The 18,828-nt window shown below is 35.4% G+C and overlaps 1 protein-coding gene across 11 annotated transcripts in view; it reads right to left on the minus strand.

The window, feature by feature from the left end:
* DNAJC13 (DnaJ heat shock protein family (Hsp40) member C13) overlaps positions 1–18,828 on the minus strand; it is a 103,439-nt gene that overhangs the window by 23,649 nt on the left and 60,962 nt on the right. For all 11 annotated transcript variants that reach the window (XR_004986853.2, XM_045579290.1, XM_036431453.2 and 8 more), the window contains 12 exons: positions 17,769–17,923; positions 17,015–17,060; positions 14,370–14,524; positions 12,814–13,015; positions 11,478–11,593; positions 10,429–10,507; positions 9,663–9,798; positions 7,087–7,271; positions 6,596–6,670; positions 4,076–4,195; positions 2,725–2,904; positions 1,878–2,045 (listed from right to left, as the gene is read on the minus strand). Coding sequence is in view for 10 of the 11 variants with exons in the window: in XM_045579290.1 (XP_045435246.1) it covers positions 1,878–2,045; positions 2,725–2,904; positions 4,076–4,195; positions 6,596–6,670; positions 7,087–7,271; positions 9,663–9,798; positions 10,429–10,507; positions 11,478–11,593; positions 12,814–13,015; positions 14,370–14,524; positions 17,015–17,060; positions 17,769–17,923 (1,617 nt within the window). In the remaining variant the exon portion in view is untranslated. The remainder of the gene's footprint in view (positions 1–1,877; positions 2,046–2,724; positions 2,905–4,075; positions 4,196–6,595; positions 6,671–7,086; positions 7,272–9,662; positions 9,799–10,428; positions 10,508–11,477; positions 11,594–12,813; positions 13,016–14,369; positions 14,525–17,014; positions 17,061–17,768; positions 17,924–18,828) is intronic.

Below are 18,828 nucleotides of genomic sequence, written 5' to 3' on the forward strand. Positions count from 1 at the left end.
TAAGGCCGAGAGAGGGCAAATTATTTGTTCCAGGTCTCACAATCCTTAAGTAGTAAAACAAGGATTCAAATTTGAATCTGTCTGACTTAACATTGGCTCTGCTTTGGTGAAAATTACACAATATATCTGTGTTAAAGCATTTAATAAACTCAGTAAACATAGGCTTAAACAGAATCATACTGCCTTTATACACATTTATTTGAAAACAAAAATCTAAATCTTTATGAAGCATACTCCTATAGGAAGGAAAATAAATGTATGGGCAGAGTCAGTTCCGCTTTTCTAGGCCAAGCCCTAATTCCAAATTTCAGCAAACAGTTCAGCAGACATAGCTGTGACTACTTCCCTATCCATTATGCTCCCCTCCACTTAACTCTCCTCTATAGTAACTATGCATAGACATTTGACTTTCCTTTATATGTTTTAGTAACACTGTTTTACATTTTACATTTATAGAGCTCTATGAGAGGAGGAAAGCAGGGGTTAATACCTCCATCTTATACAGACACATCCAACCCTTGTTTTCAAATGTTAAGAAAAATGACAAAAATATATATTAGTAGGAAAACTGTAAAACTTTGAGAGCTATCAGCTTAAAATAAGCGTTTAATATGTCCAGGTGAAGTTCAGGCCAACATTTTGAAGTGCTACTAGTTCTTTTTCCTGTAGTAGTTAATCAACAACTTGCTAGTTTTCAGTCAGCAAAACCCATCACATCAATAAACTCAAAATCCAGAAAAAGAAGAAAGAGTGACTAAATCCAGAAAAAGAAAGACTTTTTTTTTTTTTTTTTTTTTTTTTTTTTTTTTTTAGAAAAGTCTAAAGCTCTTCCCTCTTGTTGAGGGGCACCAAAAAGCAATGCCCAGCACTGGAACCAGACCCATTCAGATTGGATTAAAAACAAAGAAGCTATTTGTAAGTTCTAAAAATACATTTAAAACCCTGAGGGCTATTTTTTTTTAAAACAAAAGTATTAGACAATCACTAGAGAATATAAAAATAATATAAAAATAGCCTGCAATCCTGCCATTCAGGGATAACTACGCATAAGCAGATTGGTACAGATTCATTCATCTTTCATTTCTTTTTAATACAAAAATGTGTTTAGTCTTTTCACTTGAAACACTTTAAACATCTTTGAATGCCTTTAAATATGCCTTTACAATTTAAGGCTTCACAGTAGTCTATTTAATGAATTTCTATAGGTTAATTCTCTAATGCTATATTTGTAGATTGTTTCTCAGTGATCTTCACATAAGCAGCCAAATAAGTTGGGGGGGTCTGCCAAGGTCATGCTTATTTTTGTCATGAACGCATGTGTGTGTGTGCATTTACTTTTGGGACTTCAAAACTGTGCCTAAATAAGAGAAAGCTGAGAAACAACTAAAAATTGACTCCCTCTGCCCACTGTGAAACACCACTCCAGTCCAGTCCCTTATAATTCCAAGGGACAAGATTAGTTAAGAATTATGGTGGTTCTGCCCTGGCTGGGTGGCTCAGCTGGTGGAGAGTGGTCCTGTGCACCAAAAGATTGTGGGTTTGATCCCTGGTTAGGGCACATACAGGAGGCAACTGACCAATGTTTCTCTCTCTAAAAATCAATAAAATAAAATAAAGTTCTCAGGTCAAGATAAAACACACACAATTATGGTAGCTCCACAAATGAAACAAAGTTAATTTACACTTACAAAAAACTGCTCTTGTAGAGATAGGTCATTAGCATCAATACACAATAAACTAAATTTCCTGGCCGAGAGAACAAGCATATAAATAGTCAATTTTTAGTTTCCCTGCAGCATTCAAATTTTTATGTTCCTGTATTATTTAGAGGATTTTGCAATATTCATCACAACCCAGGCTACCTGTAAAGCACATACCTCAGTAGTACTAACTACAGCAAGTTTTCTAGCAATATAGGGTGTCAACATGCCAGACAAACTTTTCCTGATGGTTGGATTTTCTGGAGTTGCTTCTTCTTCAGGCAGATACCCTCCAAGGCGACTGAGAGCACGGACACTCAATTTGGCAAGACTGTTGGCTACTTCCTGTTTAAAAAAATTAAGACATTAAAGTAGACCTGCTATCTTACATTAATAACACAATTAACTATATGGGACACATTTAAAAAGCAGAAAGCTAACAACCAAAAAAGGCACAGGAGTCCCTACCACTAATGTTAATGAATTTATGCATTAGAGGTTACTCTTGTACCTATACAAAAGAGCATCAGAATCTGTGAGTTCATTTATACCAAAACAGTATCTTGTAGATAACTGGAAGAAGCACATCTGGGGGTAGGGCAGGAACGGGAGGTAGATTTGACTGCTAAAGACACATACAAAATAACAAGATGAATAATGAATGACAGTAAATACTAAAGTATAGATAGAAAAAAATATATATGTAAAATTCAGGAAAGCACTCAAGTGTTTGGAGAGCTAGCCCCAACAGTATCGTTATCTTTTCCTGTGTTACAAAACCATAATTTTGCAATTCTACAAGTGATGCTGAGTAATCAAGAAAAAATTAAGTTGTATCCAGTATATGCTACTATTGCCTTGAATCCTAGTTAAGATAAAAAAAATAGTCGAGGATTAAAGAGCAATAAACTTAGTTTATCTCTGAAAAACTGCATGCCTTGGGGGTTCTGGATAACTGAAACTTTGCTTCACATTAACCTATGGCTTGATTTTAAATGCAATATATAAGCAGTGCTCAAGTTACCTGCTGGTTTGTTTCTTCACTTTTCTGAATGCCACTCTCTTCCAGTGTGTAGTCATAATTAAACAGATAACCAAGCATATACCACAAAATTCCAGCTTGAAACAGGTGTGTCTGTAGCCAGAAATCCACAGCAAAAGAACTGACACACTCTACCCCAAGAGCGGCCACCCGTGGAATAGTCTGAGACAATAAGAATAATTGAATTAATTATAGAGTTAAAAAAAAAGCTCCCAAGAGAAATTGGATGTGAATGTATGTCAAGCTAGCTATCTTATTATGCAAAATATTTACTTCCTCTTCTATTTTTATTTCCAGTTTAAATTTGAATCCTATACCCTTTAAAATCCAAATTAAAAGTGACTCTGTGACAAAACACAGAATTACTATCTTTGAGGCTTGTGCTCAGAAACTTGGGAATCATTTTCTTCATTTCACTTATTCAATTTTAATTTCTAAAAATAGTAACAAGGTAATTAACAGGAACTCACATGCCAACCAACTTAAGTTTATCAATATCTTTAGTGCTGGTATACAAATTTACTTCTGTCATTCAGTTTGTTCTTGCTAAGTACTTCTAAGGACATCAAGTAAATATAGTTGAGGACATGTTTTCATCAGATTCCCTTATTTCTAGCTCAGCATCAGCACTCCAATCCTGTTCTATTCCAGTACATCTCTCACACTGTCAGTCACCCAAGAAATCTCTCCTTCCCTCAGCAGTACTGGAGTAAGAGGAAACAGTCAACTCTCAGATCTCTAAATTGGACTTTCTTCTCATGAGGCAGTGATGTGGCTAAGTTTCAGATTTTATGAGGTCCTTTACTCTAATGAGATTTATTAAGACTAATCTTTTTCTTCCCTATCTTTCTCTTAATACTCAGATGAAACACATTTCTCTTTAGCTCTGTCACTAGTCTCATTCTTTGTGGGCCAGCTTAGGAACAAAAGTTTTCATTGAAGCAATGCTTCTGTGAAAGACACTATTAGAGAGCCAAGTAATTTACTTAAAAATAATTAGGGCTTTGCTTTAGCCAGTTGGTTGAAGCGTAGGCCTATGTACCAAAGGTTGCAGGTTTGATTCCTGATCAGGGCACATAACTAGGTTATGGGTTCTATCTCCAGTTGGGGAATATGCGGGAAGCAACTGATCAATGTTTCTCTCTCATGTCGATGTTTCTCTCTCTCTCTCTCTCTCTCTCTCTCTAAAGATCAATGAAAACATATTCTTGGGTGATAATTAAAAGAAAAATAATAGTAATTTAGAGAAAACAACTTTAAAAACCTGAGACTGGCTACTTGAAAAGAAAACTCATTGCCAGTTCTATCAGAAAGCATTAAAGGTGAACTCTACCTTGCCAAAATATAGCACCCGACAGAGATCCTTGATGATGCCAGGCATTTCTGTAATCTTCTCTCGGCATTCTTCAAACTGAGCAGCCACACTATAGCATTTGCTTATGTGTCCACATACCTGCAGACAACACAACAGAGCAAAAAAGAAGTCACCTCTGTATTCCTTGCTTAAGACAGTGGGAATCAAATCAGCAAAAATTTGTGAATATTTAATGATATATATAACACTCCAAAATCAAATCAAATATTCCTATTTGTAGTCATTAGTATTTCTGGTTAAGATTTTCTATAGATGCAAGGTTGCCATATTATGGCCACTATGGTACATGGCCAAATCAACCTTGGGCTGTCTTTATATGGCCAGGAAGTTAAGGTTTTCACTTTTTTTTTTTTTTTTTTAAAGAGTTACTAAAAAAAACCAAAAAACAACACAAAAAAAAACAAAGCAAAAAACAAAAACAACCATAAAAAAGTTCAACAGAGACTGTATGTATGTAGCCTGAAAGCCTCAAATGTTAAATGTTTACTTTATGGCCTTTTTGCTGCCCAGGCTGATGTTTCTCAATGGTTAGAGCATCAGCCCACTCACGGAAGGATTGCCGATTAAATTCCCATTCAGGGCACATACTTGAGTTGCAGTTTCAATACTGGCCCCAATCAGGGCTGGTGCAGAAGGCAACCAATCGATCTGACTCTCTCACATCAATGTTTTTTTCTCTCTCTCCTCCCTCCCTTTTACTCTCTCTAAAAAACAATGGGGGGGGGGGGAGGTAATCCTTGGGTGAGAATTAAAAAAAAAAAAAAAAAAAAAAAAAGTTTGCCAATCTCTAGATTAAAATATTTTTGTCCAGAGTATTAACATTGTAGAACCAGAGTTCTATTTATGTACTGTACTTCAAAGTAGAGGCTGAAACTAAAAAAACTTATACTCAATTGTTTTATGTTCTAAATTTTGCTGGCATAACAAGATGCATTCTATAATGATCTTAATTAATTCTTGATGGAATTTATATAAAAGAATTCAGCTATCATAACCATAACCATGGTTAGGGGCAGGAGACAGAAAAGGAAATTAGGCAGGGGTAGAAATGAATTAAGAATGGCAAAATGGCAAATATTTGAAACTCGGTAATGGGGACATAATGGTTCATTATATTATTCTCTATCTTAAGAGAAAAAATAAAGGCAATAGATCACAAACAATTTAGTGCAGTGGCTATTAAAGTGTGATATACAGACCATCAGTACCTGAGAATCTGATAAAAAAGCATCTTTTCAGGCCCCTGTGTCAGACCCACTGAATTAGAAACTCTGTGGGCAGGGGACAGGGAGGCGATGCTCAGAACCCAAGGTTTAAAGAGCCCTCCAAGTGGTTCTCATAAAGTTTGAGTTAGGGTATAGTATAATTCTCTTGGAACCATACGTTTTATTTTGTTGTTACTGCATAAAATACACCATGACCATGTGGGATTTATTCTATGGATGCAAGGCTGGTACAATATTCACAATCAATACATGTGATATATTACATAACTAAATTGAAAGACAAAAACCACATGATCATATCAACTGACACAGAAAAAGCATTCGACAAAATCCAACACCTATTTTTATAAAAACTCTCAGCAAAGTGGGAATAGAGGGATCAGAGTTCAACATAATAAAAGCCATATATGGCAAACCTCCAGCCAACATCATACTCAATGGGTAAAAACCAAAAATGTTTTCCCTAAGAACAGGAACAAGTCAGGGATGTACACTTTCATCACTCTTATTCAACATAGTACTGAAAGTTTTACCCATAGCGATCAGACAAAAAAAATAAAAGGCATCCAAATTTGAAAGGAGAAAGTAAAATTGTCATTATTTGCAGATGACATGGTAGTGTACATAGAAAACCCTAGACTCCACCAAAAATTACTAGATTTAATAAATGAATTTGGCAATGTAGCAGAATACAAAATGAACCCCTAGAAATCAAAGGCATTTTTGGTTTAATTCTTGCTGCAGTGTGGAGTGTTATTTGGTGTTTGTTACTCAAGACATTTTTCAGGTTTTCCCTTTACTTTTATTACTTAAAAGTTCTGGATTTATGAGCTCTATTTCCTGAAACTTTCCCTTACAGTGTACCTTATTCTTTCCTGATTTTCTCTCTTTCTTGCAATATTAATTATGGGTCAAATGTGTTCCCTATAAGATATGTTTAAGTCTTAACCCCCAAGTACCTGAGAATGTGAACTTATTTGGAAATAGCATCTTTATAGATGTACTAGTTAATATAAGGTCATTAGGATGGACTCTAATGCAATAAAATATGTGTCCTTATAATAGGAGAAATTAGACAGACAGGCAGGCGCGAGTGCGTGTACACACACACGCACACACACACACACACACACACACACACACACGCACACCACAGAAACAGGAAGAATGCCATGTGAAGAAAGCAGAGATCAGAGTAATATGTGTACTCCACACCAAAGGTTTTCAGTAAAACATCAGAAACTAGCCTCACCTGTACTGACATGTCACTTGGTTTACTAGAACGATTCAAGACAGCCACACAGCGACTAAATGCCTCTTGTAACACCTGCAGAGAAAGAAGCCAACCATTAAGTTGCCATTCTGACTTGAAGTCTGAAAAGCCTTTTCTAGTAGGAATATTAGATACTTGGTTAAGTAAATGTTTGCTTAATTAATATTTGTTAAATAAACAAGTAAACCAAGGGCTCCTAAAGTTTCTTTTTAAGTGGTCCCAATAAGCTACTTTGCAAGTAATATTAAGTTTATCATTTTTGAATCTAATACTCTCCAATTCACATGAAATAAAGATGCATTTCTACCTTTAATTTTGATACCAGAATATAGAGAATGTAACTCTATTATCTGTTGGCATAAATTATATTAACTATACCAAGTATTTGTATTTGGTGAATTCTCTATTGCCAGGAGTCATACAATGTATCTAAACTAGCCAGAAAGTAAACTCCAAGGGATCCATATTACCTCAATTCCATTCTCCCTTCGGAGCTCTTCAGCATTGAGGGCTGAGCAGTTGACAGTGTGGAAAGCCAGTTCCACCGCAGCAGGCAACAAAGGTGATTCTTTTGAGAAAAGGAGGTCATCTGAAGTTTCCATGGTTATAGTTCTAATCAGCATGGGGTATCCTGCATATTTATAAGGCTGTAAATCTGAAATAATGAAAGGTTAGTGTTGGCAAAACAACAAAACAAAAACTGTGTCTAAAAATTTAGACACTGTTCAATTACACTGCATTAAAAAATAGTAAAATATTCAGTATCTTAAATGTCTCCTAATTCTATTTTATAAAAATAAATTAAAACAATTACAAATCCCTTGGATCTTTTCTTTTCTAGCAAATTTGTTTGGTTGATTTCTCTAAAATGTTTCCACTAGTGAAAGAACATTTTCTGATAGATTAACTGAATTTAGTGTTTGATCCTTTGCAGCATATTGACTTTCTATGTTGTCCCATATGATTTTTGCAACTTTTCATCTAGTCACAGACAGCAAGACCCAGCCAACACACCACAGACTGTATTAACCATCATGATTTTCCTACTTCTTTGTAAAGAAAAGTGAGAGATATTTATTTTTTTCTTCTTGATTTTTCTTGATTTCAGAGAGGAAGGGAGAGGGAGACAGATAGAAACATCAATGATAAGAGAGAATCATTGATCTGCTGCCTCCTGTACCCCAACCGGGGACTGAGTCTGCAACCCGGCATGTACTCTGACCAGGAATCGAACTGTGACCTTCAGGTTCACAAGTAGAAGCTGAACAATTGAGCCACGTAGGCCAGGTAGACATTTGATTTAAATGAATGAATCTTTTATATGTTATTCTCTGAATAACAAGTGCACTTTTCTTTCTATTTCACAAGTTATCATAAAAACAAACATTTAAAAATACTGAATAAAGTTCTTCTAGAACAAAAGAGATTATGACTTTATATGAGCAATCCCACTTGAAATCAGTGTACCCACAGATTGAGAGGCACTAACAGGTTCACCTAAGACCATCGGAAAACACACATTTATGATTCATAACAGTGGTAAAATTATAGTTATGAAGTAGCAACGAAAATAATTTTATGGTTGGGGGTCACCACAACATGAGGAACTGTATTAAAGGGTTGCAGCATTAGAATGGTTGAGAACCACTGTAAGCCTAACAAATCAGATCCCCAATCCCAAGTTCACGGGGTAAAAACACCCCCAAGGAAAAAGTGGAAAATGCAGCCTGAAAAAAACCCCACAACATTCTGACCTAGATAACAACCAATGGTGAGCCACAATTGCACCTCACCTGTGACTAACACAGGGTTATCAGCCATTAAAAAATAACCATGGCCCAGCTGGTATGGTTCAGTTGTTGAGCTTCCACCTATGAACCAGGAGGTCATGGTTCAATTCCTGTCAGGGCACATGCCTGGGTTGTGGGCTCAATCCCCAGGAGGGGGCATGCATGAGGCAGCCAATCAATGATTCTCTCTCATTGTTGATGTTTCTATCGCTCTCTTTCACTCTATATTCCTCCCTGAAATCAATTTTTTTTAAAAAAGCATTAAAAAAAAAAAAAAAAAAAAAAAAGGTTTGAAAAGACACCTTTAACTCATACTGATTAGTAATAATACCATATAACTAAATGCTTAGAAATCTGTTCTATTCAAGTCATATGCAGAAGTCAATTAGTCACTACTCTCTAATGACCCCTTGCTAGATCCCCATGCTGTCCCCTCCAATGTGAACCTAAACTGCAACTTTACTTGCCCTCAATTATCCAGTGTTCCATCTGCTTATTTTCCTCCCTCCACCCCACTCACTTTGTCCTCTCTTCCTTTTCTCTGACCACCCTGCAAAGCAAATGGGTCTCCCACTTGGTGCTGTAAACCAAGTTCAGCCCCTAAGCCAATGGATATCTGCCATATTGAACATAACTCCACAACATAAAGTCTTCAAAGTTTTCAACATACTCCCAGCTTTTTGGCTGCCAGTTAGTTAGCACAAATGGACCACAATCATGCTGAAAAGTCCCAGTAACACTGTACCCTGCAATCACAACGTGGTTTTTACAGCTACCATAGGAATAAAAGGTTAATAGGAAGTGTATGGTCATTTCAAAAGTTTCTATTGCTCTTTTAAAGACCAAAACACACTGGCATTTTCAACCTTTAGAGCTTTTGGACTCATGATAGGCAGAGTCTTTTATATGTGATTTACTAAAACACTGAATCATCTTTGAATCAGACCCCTTTTAGATCTCATTTAATATGTTTGCTGCTAAATGGTTCAAGATAAAAAATCAGAAGGAATACTGAAATCTTGTTGGAAATGCAAAATATTGAAAAACATAGATATAAAATAAGCACCGTTTTGAACCTTCCTATGAAAAACTACTCTTTTGCTGTAAATAAAATACAATTTCAAGAGCCTTTTTGCAATTTTATAAATCTATTAAAGTATGTTGTAGAATATTTTAATATTCTAATTTTAATATTCAGAAAGTAACATGGTAGAATTAGATAGAGGTTATATGAAAATTTGAAAACACATGCTTACCTTCTTTATGACGGTTGAAGAGAATGCTCTGCGTTTTCAGAATTAAAATTATATTTTCTGGATCTGGTCCATCCACTATTTTTGCTGATTTGGTACATAAAAATTCATATGCTTTATTTACTTTCTCAAACATATCCTGTATATAATCAGAGATAATTAACTTTTAATTTGGAACACCTCAAATCAAAACTGAAATAGAACAGAGCTAGTTTGTATTTTACCAATAACTTCTTTAGTTATTATTTTTTCCCTCTGTTTTGTTTTACATGAAGGTATTCATTCCAACTGTAATCTATCTGGTATACTTTTAAGGTGAAATCCCCCACCCCCACCCCCAGCCCCTTCCAAACAGCTATTCAATTATCTCAATACCGTTTAATAAAAATGTCTTCCTCAATGGTTTACACCATAAATATGATATTAAACTGCTATATACTAAAGATAGTTCCTAAATTATTATAAAAATAAATATAAGAACTACTATTTATTGAGTACCATGGCAGGCCCTTTGTTAAGTGCTTTATCTCATTTAATACTTAAATCAGCCATGTGTATAAAATCCCTAAGTTGATAGTCTCAAGGGTAGTGCTTTTGGTAAACTGAGGGAGGCCACTCATGCAGAAAACATGGGCTTGAAGTTAAACACACCCTGGACATTAGAGGCAGATACTGGCACAGAGAATGAATATATCTTATTTCTGTCTAAAACAGTAACAGAGTAAAAGGAAGCCAATCCCAAAGCCCTAATTCCACAGGTAGTACATACTCTTCCTTCTGGATTCTTATCAGGGTGGTACTTTTGTGCAAGTCTGAAGTAAGCTTTTCTTATCTTGCTCTCATCGTGCCTGTTAAATAGGAAAATTATTTTATGAATACAGTAGGGTGCAAAGAAAAATATTTACATGATCATCTAAAATGGTACTTTAAGAACCTTACTTTACTATACACTGAGTGGTCAGATTATTATGATCTCTGAACACATAATAATCTGGACACTCAGTGTATATGATCATATATAAGGTGTCAAATCAAACCCAGTTAAATTTTAAATTATCCTTTATATATATTCTTTTCATGTAAAAGATAAAACCTAAAATTTTCCTCTATAAAATTATCATTCACTTAAAATTACAAAACAATATTTGGGGTTTGAAGAACTAAGAAATTATTTTAAAATTTTCCAAAATACTACTTTTAACTCTATAATTCTTAAGTCATTTTAACTATCAACCTTCCCCAAAATGTAGACATTCTGCTTTATACTTAAGAAAATGTCTTTTAAACTATTTTCCTCTAACATATCTATTCTACTGTAAAATTTCACTGATAAAGTGAATCTGCAATCTTTCCAAAGCATCTGTCATTTAGTGTCTCAGACATCTATTTATATAAAAGCCTAAGTGACTGTTTGACTGTTCAACCAGTTGCTATGATGTGCATTGCCCATCAGGGGGCAGACTCTCAATGCAGGCGCAGAAATCATAAGCATGGAAACATGGAACAGACTGATGAATTTCAGAGGGAAGGAGAAAGGTGGGAAGGGGAGTGCGGGAAGAAATTAACCAAAGATCTTATATGTGTACTAGATGCCTGGTGCACAGATTCGTGCGTCAATGGGGTCTCTAAGCCTGGCTTGTGGGGATTGGGCTGAAACTGGCAGCCCAACATCCCCTGAGAGATCCTGGATTGCAAGAAGGCACAGGCCAGGCCAAGGGACCACAGGTACCAGGCCCTTACTACTGCTATAAAACCTCTTCCTCACACCTAACAGGAACAGCAAGAGGAAGGGAAAAGATAATACTGAAAATAACTCACGGTCCTTGTCCTTGAGAAAGATTAAGCACTTCATAGGCATCATCTATTGACATAGTAGGTGGCTTCTTTTCTACTTCCTTCTTCCAGGCATCAAGGGTATCTTTTAGAAGTTTAACCTTAAAGACAGAGGATTAAAATTTATATCTATTTCAGAATAAAACTATTTCAGAATATAACTTGTAAGCCACAAAATCCTTGTTATATTTATTTAAACTGACATTTCTAGACTATCCAATTAACAGCTTTCAGAAACACAATTAACCAAAACACTGTTGAATAGCAAGATATTTGTTACAGGACTATCTATTTTTAAAATACATTTTTATTGATTTTTTTAGATAGAATGGTAGGAGAGGAAGGAGAAAGAGGGATAGAGGGGAAAACATTGATGAGAAAAATTGATCAACTGCCTTCTGCTCGACCCCTACTGGGGATCAAGCCTGAAACTTGGGCATGTATAAAAATCTCAGTAATACATGAAAACATTGAGATTTTGAGAGATAGCTACATGTTTCCCAGTTAAGAAGTGATGGAGCTGAATTCAAACCTAGATCTGACTAAAAAGCCCAAACTTTTTCAATTATCTCAAGTTGAATCCAGAACAAGTAGTAGAACCTACATGCCTTCATGTGGTCAGAGCACTATAAAGAGGAAGTGCCTGATGGTACAAATGGCAACTGTTCTGAAACCTTTTGATGGTAAAGATAATGGTATACCCTCTGCCACAATAATAATCTAACAAGGTAGCCAGGCCTACTTTATTCCAGGCTTCAGGCAGATATGCAAGGGCTCATACTGGAGGGGTCCCAAGGACACTGTGGACAGGCAGGCAGTAGATACCACTAATCAAATAAGTATGTCACACATACTGCCTCAGATGTGTGCTAGGAATTGTGCTCTGTTTCTATAACATAAATTCTCACATAATCTCCTACCACATGTGAGTTGCTATTATAAATATTAGTAGTACTACTGCCTAAGGCCAAACTGAGACGCAGTCCCACACCAGCTTACTCCAATATCTGTAGAACTTAATCTGCACTATAGACAAGCTTCCACCAAGTTATTATAGTAACATTCGTGTGATATACTTGAAATTAAGTTTGTTTCATTTCTGTCACAGGTCAAGATTATAAAGCTCCTAATACTCCCTCAAAAAAAAAAAAATCTTTCAATTTGGTGTGCACCTAAATATACTGAACTACCCTTTACATGGTGCTTAGAGTAAGAGCAAACACTTCAGGAAGCTAGTAACCTTCTAGCACAGATGGAATACCCAGAAATGATTAGAGGCTATTTTTTATACTTTAAGAAGGCACAAATTAATCTAACTTACCGGGTCTTTAATTGGCCAATCTGGAAATCGGAGTGTATCACAAAGTTGTTTGAGGTAATAAATATTACAAAATAGCTCATTTTCGAGTTGTGGATAGTTGATAACTGGGATGGGACAATATTGATAAAGTGCTCTCGTGTTACTCTGAAGACGAGGAGTGAAATCAGCAAGATGGGTAGCAATCTTCTCTATCATGAGGCGCCTACAATTACAATTATAAAAACGTCCAAGCATTACGAAAGGATTATTTGATTTTAAAGAAAATGTTAAGATAGGTAATCATGCAAAATAATTACATGGACCTTCTTTAGAGTAACTCATTTGCTTAGAATACCCAGAGAATGTTACTCAGGGTATTTTAAACTTATGTAAAAACTTTCAATGGATTTAAACTTATTTGTAATACCTACTTACAAAGAAGACTACAAAAAGAAAGGCTGATATTACCAGTCCTTCCTATTATAAGTCATTGCTACTGAAAAATCAGTCATGAGATGGTCAAATGGTAAGAAGTCTGCATGCAGCACATGGGCATAGCCAGGGAACTCAATTAGCTATCATCCCAAAAAGCTCACTGCTTGGTATTTACTTTGGTCAATTTCACCACAATCTGGGATCTGGCCCTCAGCTAAGCAGAAATGTGATTTGATCAGTACTCTGAGAGTCACATCTTTTAGATGGGGGAGGCATAACAATAAATTTCAGAAAAAAAATATTACATAGAAAAACTGGGTTGTAAACTTCTTTATATTCCTATGTATTTTTTCCTAAAGAATACAGAATATATTCAAATTGGTGGCTAGCACATGCCAAACCTATAGGTCAACCTATAGGAGGATACAAATGATAACCAGCAGGTGGCATTGTGAGTGTGAAGTCAGCCAACGGAGAGTGAAGGATTGACTCAGAAGGACAACTGGCGTCCAGCTGAGAGGACTGAGAGGTTCTCCACAGAACTGGCCCTGACACGGGAACACTAGAGTGTCAAGTCTTTCCTGTACACTGACATCTGCTTCTGGGCTTCTCCTTGTTCTACGTTAACATCAGCTTTTCCTATGGCATTCTCTCCTAACAAGGAGATTCGTTAGGAAACCTAATCTCCAGATTAAGGTCAAAATGTTCTGGCTATGGAGCCCTCATTCTAAAATTAATTTAGAATCTCTCTGGTATGGTTCAGTTTAATGGGCATAATTTTTAATTAGTGGAATACAGTTCTATTTCCAAATACCCAAGAACTGTGTTTTGATTTAATCTCCACATATTCCATAAATATATATTAGTTGACTGCCTAAAATTGTACCAGTTCTACAAACTGACTTAAAAAGTATCAATGATAACAGGGTCTACATCTTTATACAAAGCTCTAGGTCACAGTAATATTGTCCAATCATGTCAAAAATTGAAAAAGGCTTATGGACTTGTTGCTTGATTTGACATCAATGACTGCTGGAGCTTCAGATTATGCCAGTAGTAAAAGCAGGTCTTTTCATAAGAGTCTAATCCGACAGCAAGAGGCAAAGATTCTGAGTATAAAATACAATCAACTGAGTACTTACCTCATTTCACTGCTCCAGATTGCTTCTGGTGTGTCAAATTCTCCAAGAAAAATCTCAGAAAACTTTTCAGACTCATAATTTTCTAAGTAACAAACCATTGCTTCTGGTAGAATGTGCCCAAGTATACTTCTTTGAAAAATATCTTGTCCTTTTGACTTAAAACAAAACAAAATGTAGTCAGAAACAGTAAAGCTATCTTTCATCTTTTTCACAAACATTTTAAAAAAAACAGAAAAAAAATGCTTTTGTGCTTTGGAAATTTAGATAGGAACATAGCCAAATGTGAAGTGAAATGTTTCTTTTTTAAAGTGACTTGACAAGATCTCCAAGGTGAACTAACACCTCCATTCCTCACCAGCAGTCTTAACCTCCTCAGGTGCCAAGGCTGCCAACTGGCCTTTGACCATGAACAATAGTGAGGGACAACACAGAAATATGTGAAAGAGATTGACATCAGTTATTCTGTGTTACATCGTTCACTGCAGTTTCCACCTGTACCTGCTTGTTTTCAAAAACAAGTTAGTAAATCCAGCCCTGACTGGTTTGACTCAGTGGATAAGAGCATCGGCCTGTGGACTGAAGGGTCCCAGGTTCAATTCTGGTCAAGGGCATGTACCTTGGTTTCGGGCACATCCCCAGTAGGGGGTGTGCAGGAGGCAGCTGATTGATGTTTCTCTCATCGATGTTTCTAACTCTCTATCTCTTTCTCCCTTCCTCTCTGTAAAAAGCCAATAAAATATATATATATATAAAAAATTAGTAAATCCAGAAAATCAAGATCTTAAAGCAGGAATAGGGAATATCAGGCCCTCAAGCAATATAAGGCCCACAAAATCATTTGGTCTGGCCCTGCCAAGGCATTACGGGTGAGTTAATTAAATGTTCGACCGAATATAAATATAGCAAGCTAATTTTTTAAATTGATAATTCTATATAGTCTACAAGTGATGTTATAAATATCCAAATGGGCCTTGGCAGAAAAAAAGGTTCCCCACCCCTGTCTAAATGGGTCTGTAGGCATGAAGGGTGGCTAGAACTTAGATGAAGAATTCCTATTCAAAGTAAGTATAATTAACTCTATTAAAAACTCAATATTTTCTGGCTGGCCAAATGAAGTCAGGGTAATGATTACACTTAATCATACTAAATTTTTAAACCCATTTTTCTGCCTGATGGAAATAAAATCCTAAAGACAATATGAACTTCTCTATTTCCTTCTAGGCAAACTGAGAACATATCATTTCTTTAAGATTTGGCAATGGCCCAGGGAAAAAACCCAGACATGGTTTTATCACTTAGTGCAAAGAAAAATTAGATTATAGATATTTTTAGGTCTTTTGCTAATAAAAACCATACATTTATTATCAGTTAAACTTTTGGCTGAAGAATTGCTTGTTCTGTTCTTTACAATACTATTAGTAATTCCTATATCCAAAGTTCTGCTATAAAAAAAATACTATTTTGTTGTAATTATTCTAAATATTGTTAGATGAAATGACATACATAGTTTCTCATATAAAATTTGAAAATAAGATTACATATGAATAACTGCACCACAAAAAGGAAAAAAAATGCCAAAAATTCCTAAAGCTACATACATTAAGGTAATGTCATTAAAGGCAAGTTTTGAAATTTTTTTTATATTTTCATTTTCCATTTGTATAAAGCTGGGAAAATGACACTGGCACGGGCATCACTTTAATATTATCAGAGAGACAGACTATGTTGTAGAGCTTCACTGGCTACTCTTTAAAAGATGCAGTTTGATAGTGTCAAAGTGGTCTTACATTCCTTGGTTAGTCTCTTAAACTATGATCTGGTTTTGGTTTATTCTTCTGCTCTTAAAAAAATCTGAAAACCAATGCTCCATGAAAAAAGCCTCCACAAAATTTGAAACATACTTCAGTTATGTGTTGACAACAAATATCTCTGCAAATGTATATTTAAAGTTTCAGGTTGAATAAGTCATCCTTTTCTAGATTCTTATTTTCCCTCCTCAGTAAAATGGCAAGTGTCTAAAAAAAGCACCATCTTGGAATCTGAACAAAAAAAGTTCAAGTCATACTGAATGTTAATTGATTATATGGGATTCGGGTATATAATGAACTATTTCTGAATATTAATCTAAATTTTACACAAAGGGAACAAATTACAATCACAGTGGTGTCATGTTATAATCCACATCTTCAATTTCCAATATGAAACCTAATGGGCAATATTTTTTTCATTAAAAAGTATTAGCTGAGACTGTGTGCGATGTACCATAAGGGACAGTAAGAATGTACTAAGCCAGGACCGGTTTGGCTCAATGGATAGAGCGTCGGCTTGGGGACTGAAGGGTCCCAGGTTCGATTCCTGTCAAGGGCATGTACCTTGGTTGCGGGCATATCCCCAGTAGGGGTTGTGCAGGAAGCAGCTGATCGATGACTCTCTCTCATCGATGTTTCTAACTCTGATCTCTCTCCCTTCCTCTCTGTACAAAATCAATAAAATATATTAAAAAAAAAAAAAAAAAAAGAATGTACTAAAACAACACCTGCCCTCAAGTGCTCCTAATCTAGTAAACATACATAGCTCAGCAAGCTTTGTTGCCAACACATCTTACCCAGTGTGAAACATGCATGTAGAGGATTCATCTTGCTTACCTCCTCTGACTTGAAAGCCTGTTTGGCATGTGTGTACTTCAAAAATCTAGGAGAAAAGATTACTTATCAGACACAGGAACTGATTTAGATTTAGTAACCTTAGATTTTTTTTAAAATGAGGTCTTTCTATATAAGTAAAAGTCATAACTTGTAAATGCAGATTGCCAAATGTTTATTTTCTCATTAACACAAGAACTTAAGTGAACAGAAAGGTTTTTAAACTACGGTCATATTAAGGCTAAATAATAACGTGAAAAATTATCCAATTTTTGAAATTATTTATTTTTACTGTATTTATTGAGAGGGAGAAGGAGAGGGAAACATCGACCCATTTTTCCACCCATTCATGCATCTACTGGTTGCTTCCTGTATGTGCTCTGACTGGGGATCGAACCTGCAACATTGGCACATCAGGACAATACTCTAATCAACTGAGGTACTCAACAATAGCACAAAGTATCCAAATTTAAGAAGAAAGAACAAAATACAAAATTGCATGCACAATAGGAATATGGTTACATTAAATATGTATATTAAAATACTAGGTGATAAAATTCTTATGTTAGATGTGATAAAAGTGGTAAGTGGTATAATATTAGTAACTTTCCCCTATTCTTCTAATTTCTAAGTTTTTAGACATATAAACTACTTTTATAATGAAAAGTTTAATGAAAGTAATGACGTACACATACACAAATCAATCCATGTACAATTCAAACAATAATTTTAAATAGATTGCTATTAGAGTTCTTACCGAGCTACAGGAAGCACATTGGAACCTGTATACATCATGATAAAGAAAAATACTCCAGTAAGATAAAGACGAGGTAACTGTGGGTTATCTTGCATGATATGGTATAACAAAATAGCAACCTTCTCAACAAGGATAGGGTCAAAGGTCAGCAATAGCTAAAAAAGAAAAAATGTTTTTGTTATTGGGTTATAAAAAATTTGCAATATCATCATTCATTTTAGGTTTATGTATTCTTATACTGAGGTTTTAGTTTCTTATATCCAGTTACAAAATAAAAATCCACGGGATTCAGTAAGCTTGTCTATCAAATATTACTAGCAAAAAAAAAAATGAAATAAAATAAACTTAAAACAAGAGTAAGTACTAGCTCAGATTAGGAGGTCAAAGTTTTAGATTCAGATGTGAGATTCTAAAAAGATTTGAAGATGATTCATTTTACAATAGTTAATGCAGAGATATAAAATATTAGAATTGATCAAAATTAATTCAGAAAAAGTCCAAACATGCTTGAAGCTGTTAAAATTGTTTCTTGTGCAGGAATCTTGTGACAAAAGAAAAAAAAGAAAAGAAAAACAAAAAGCAGCAATCTTTGGGTTATTTTCAGTTGAGTGGCTGTGAAGTATCCCCCAAAGAAGACTTAATAACTCAAGGAGCAGAGAACGCCATCAGTAAAACAAGAGTAAACAACAAAGCTGCACATGCAGGTAGAGGACAAGAGGGTAACAAAATATCAGTAGTTATTTCTACTACTAGGAAGTGCCAAAAGGTGTGGTCTCTAGAAATCTGAGCTGGTAATACTGGCATCTGAGATAATAGTAATGAATCTCGGGGGGGGGGGGGGGGGGGGAGAGGGGGGGGAGTGATAAACATTGCTAAAATGAATATTTGATAAATATAGTAAGTTTTAGCTTAAAAGTGGTATGTCAGTTTTCTATAAACAATTACTTCCAAAGGACCTCCAACTTGAAGTCAAATGTTACTAGTAAAATAAATAAATTTTAAACAAAAGTACTAGCTCAGATTAGGAGGTCAAAGTTTTAGATTCAGATATGAGACTGAA

Source organism: Pipistrellus kuhlii, unplaced genomic scaffold, assembly GCF_014108245.1.
Source record: "Pipistrellus kuhlii isolate mPipKuh1 unplaced genomic scaffold, mPipKuh1.p scaffold_m20_p_11, whole genome shotgun sequence".
Lineage (NCBI taxonomy): Eukaryota > Metazoa > Chordata > Mammalia > Chiroptera > Vespertilionidae > Pipistrellus > Pipistrellus kuhlii.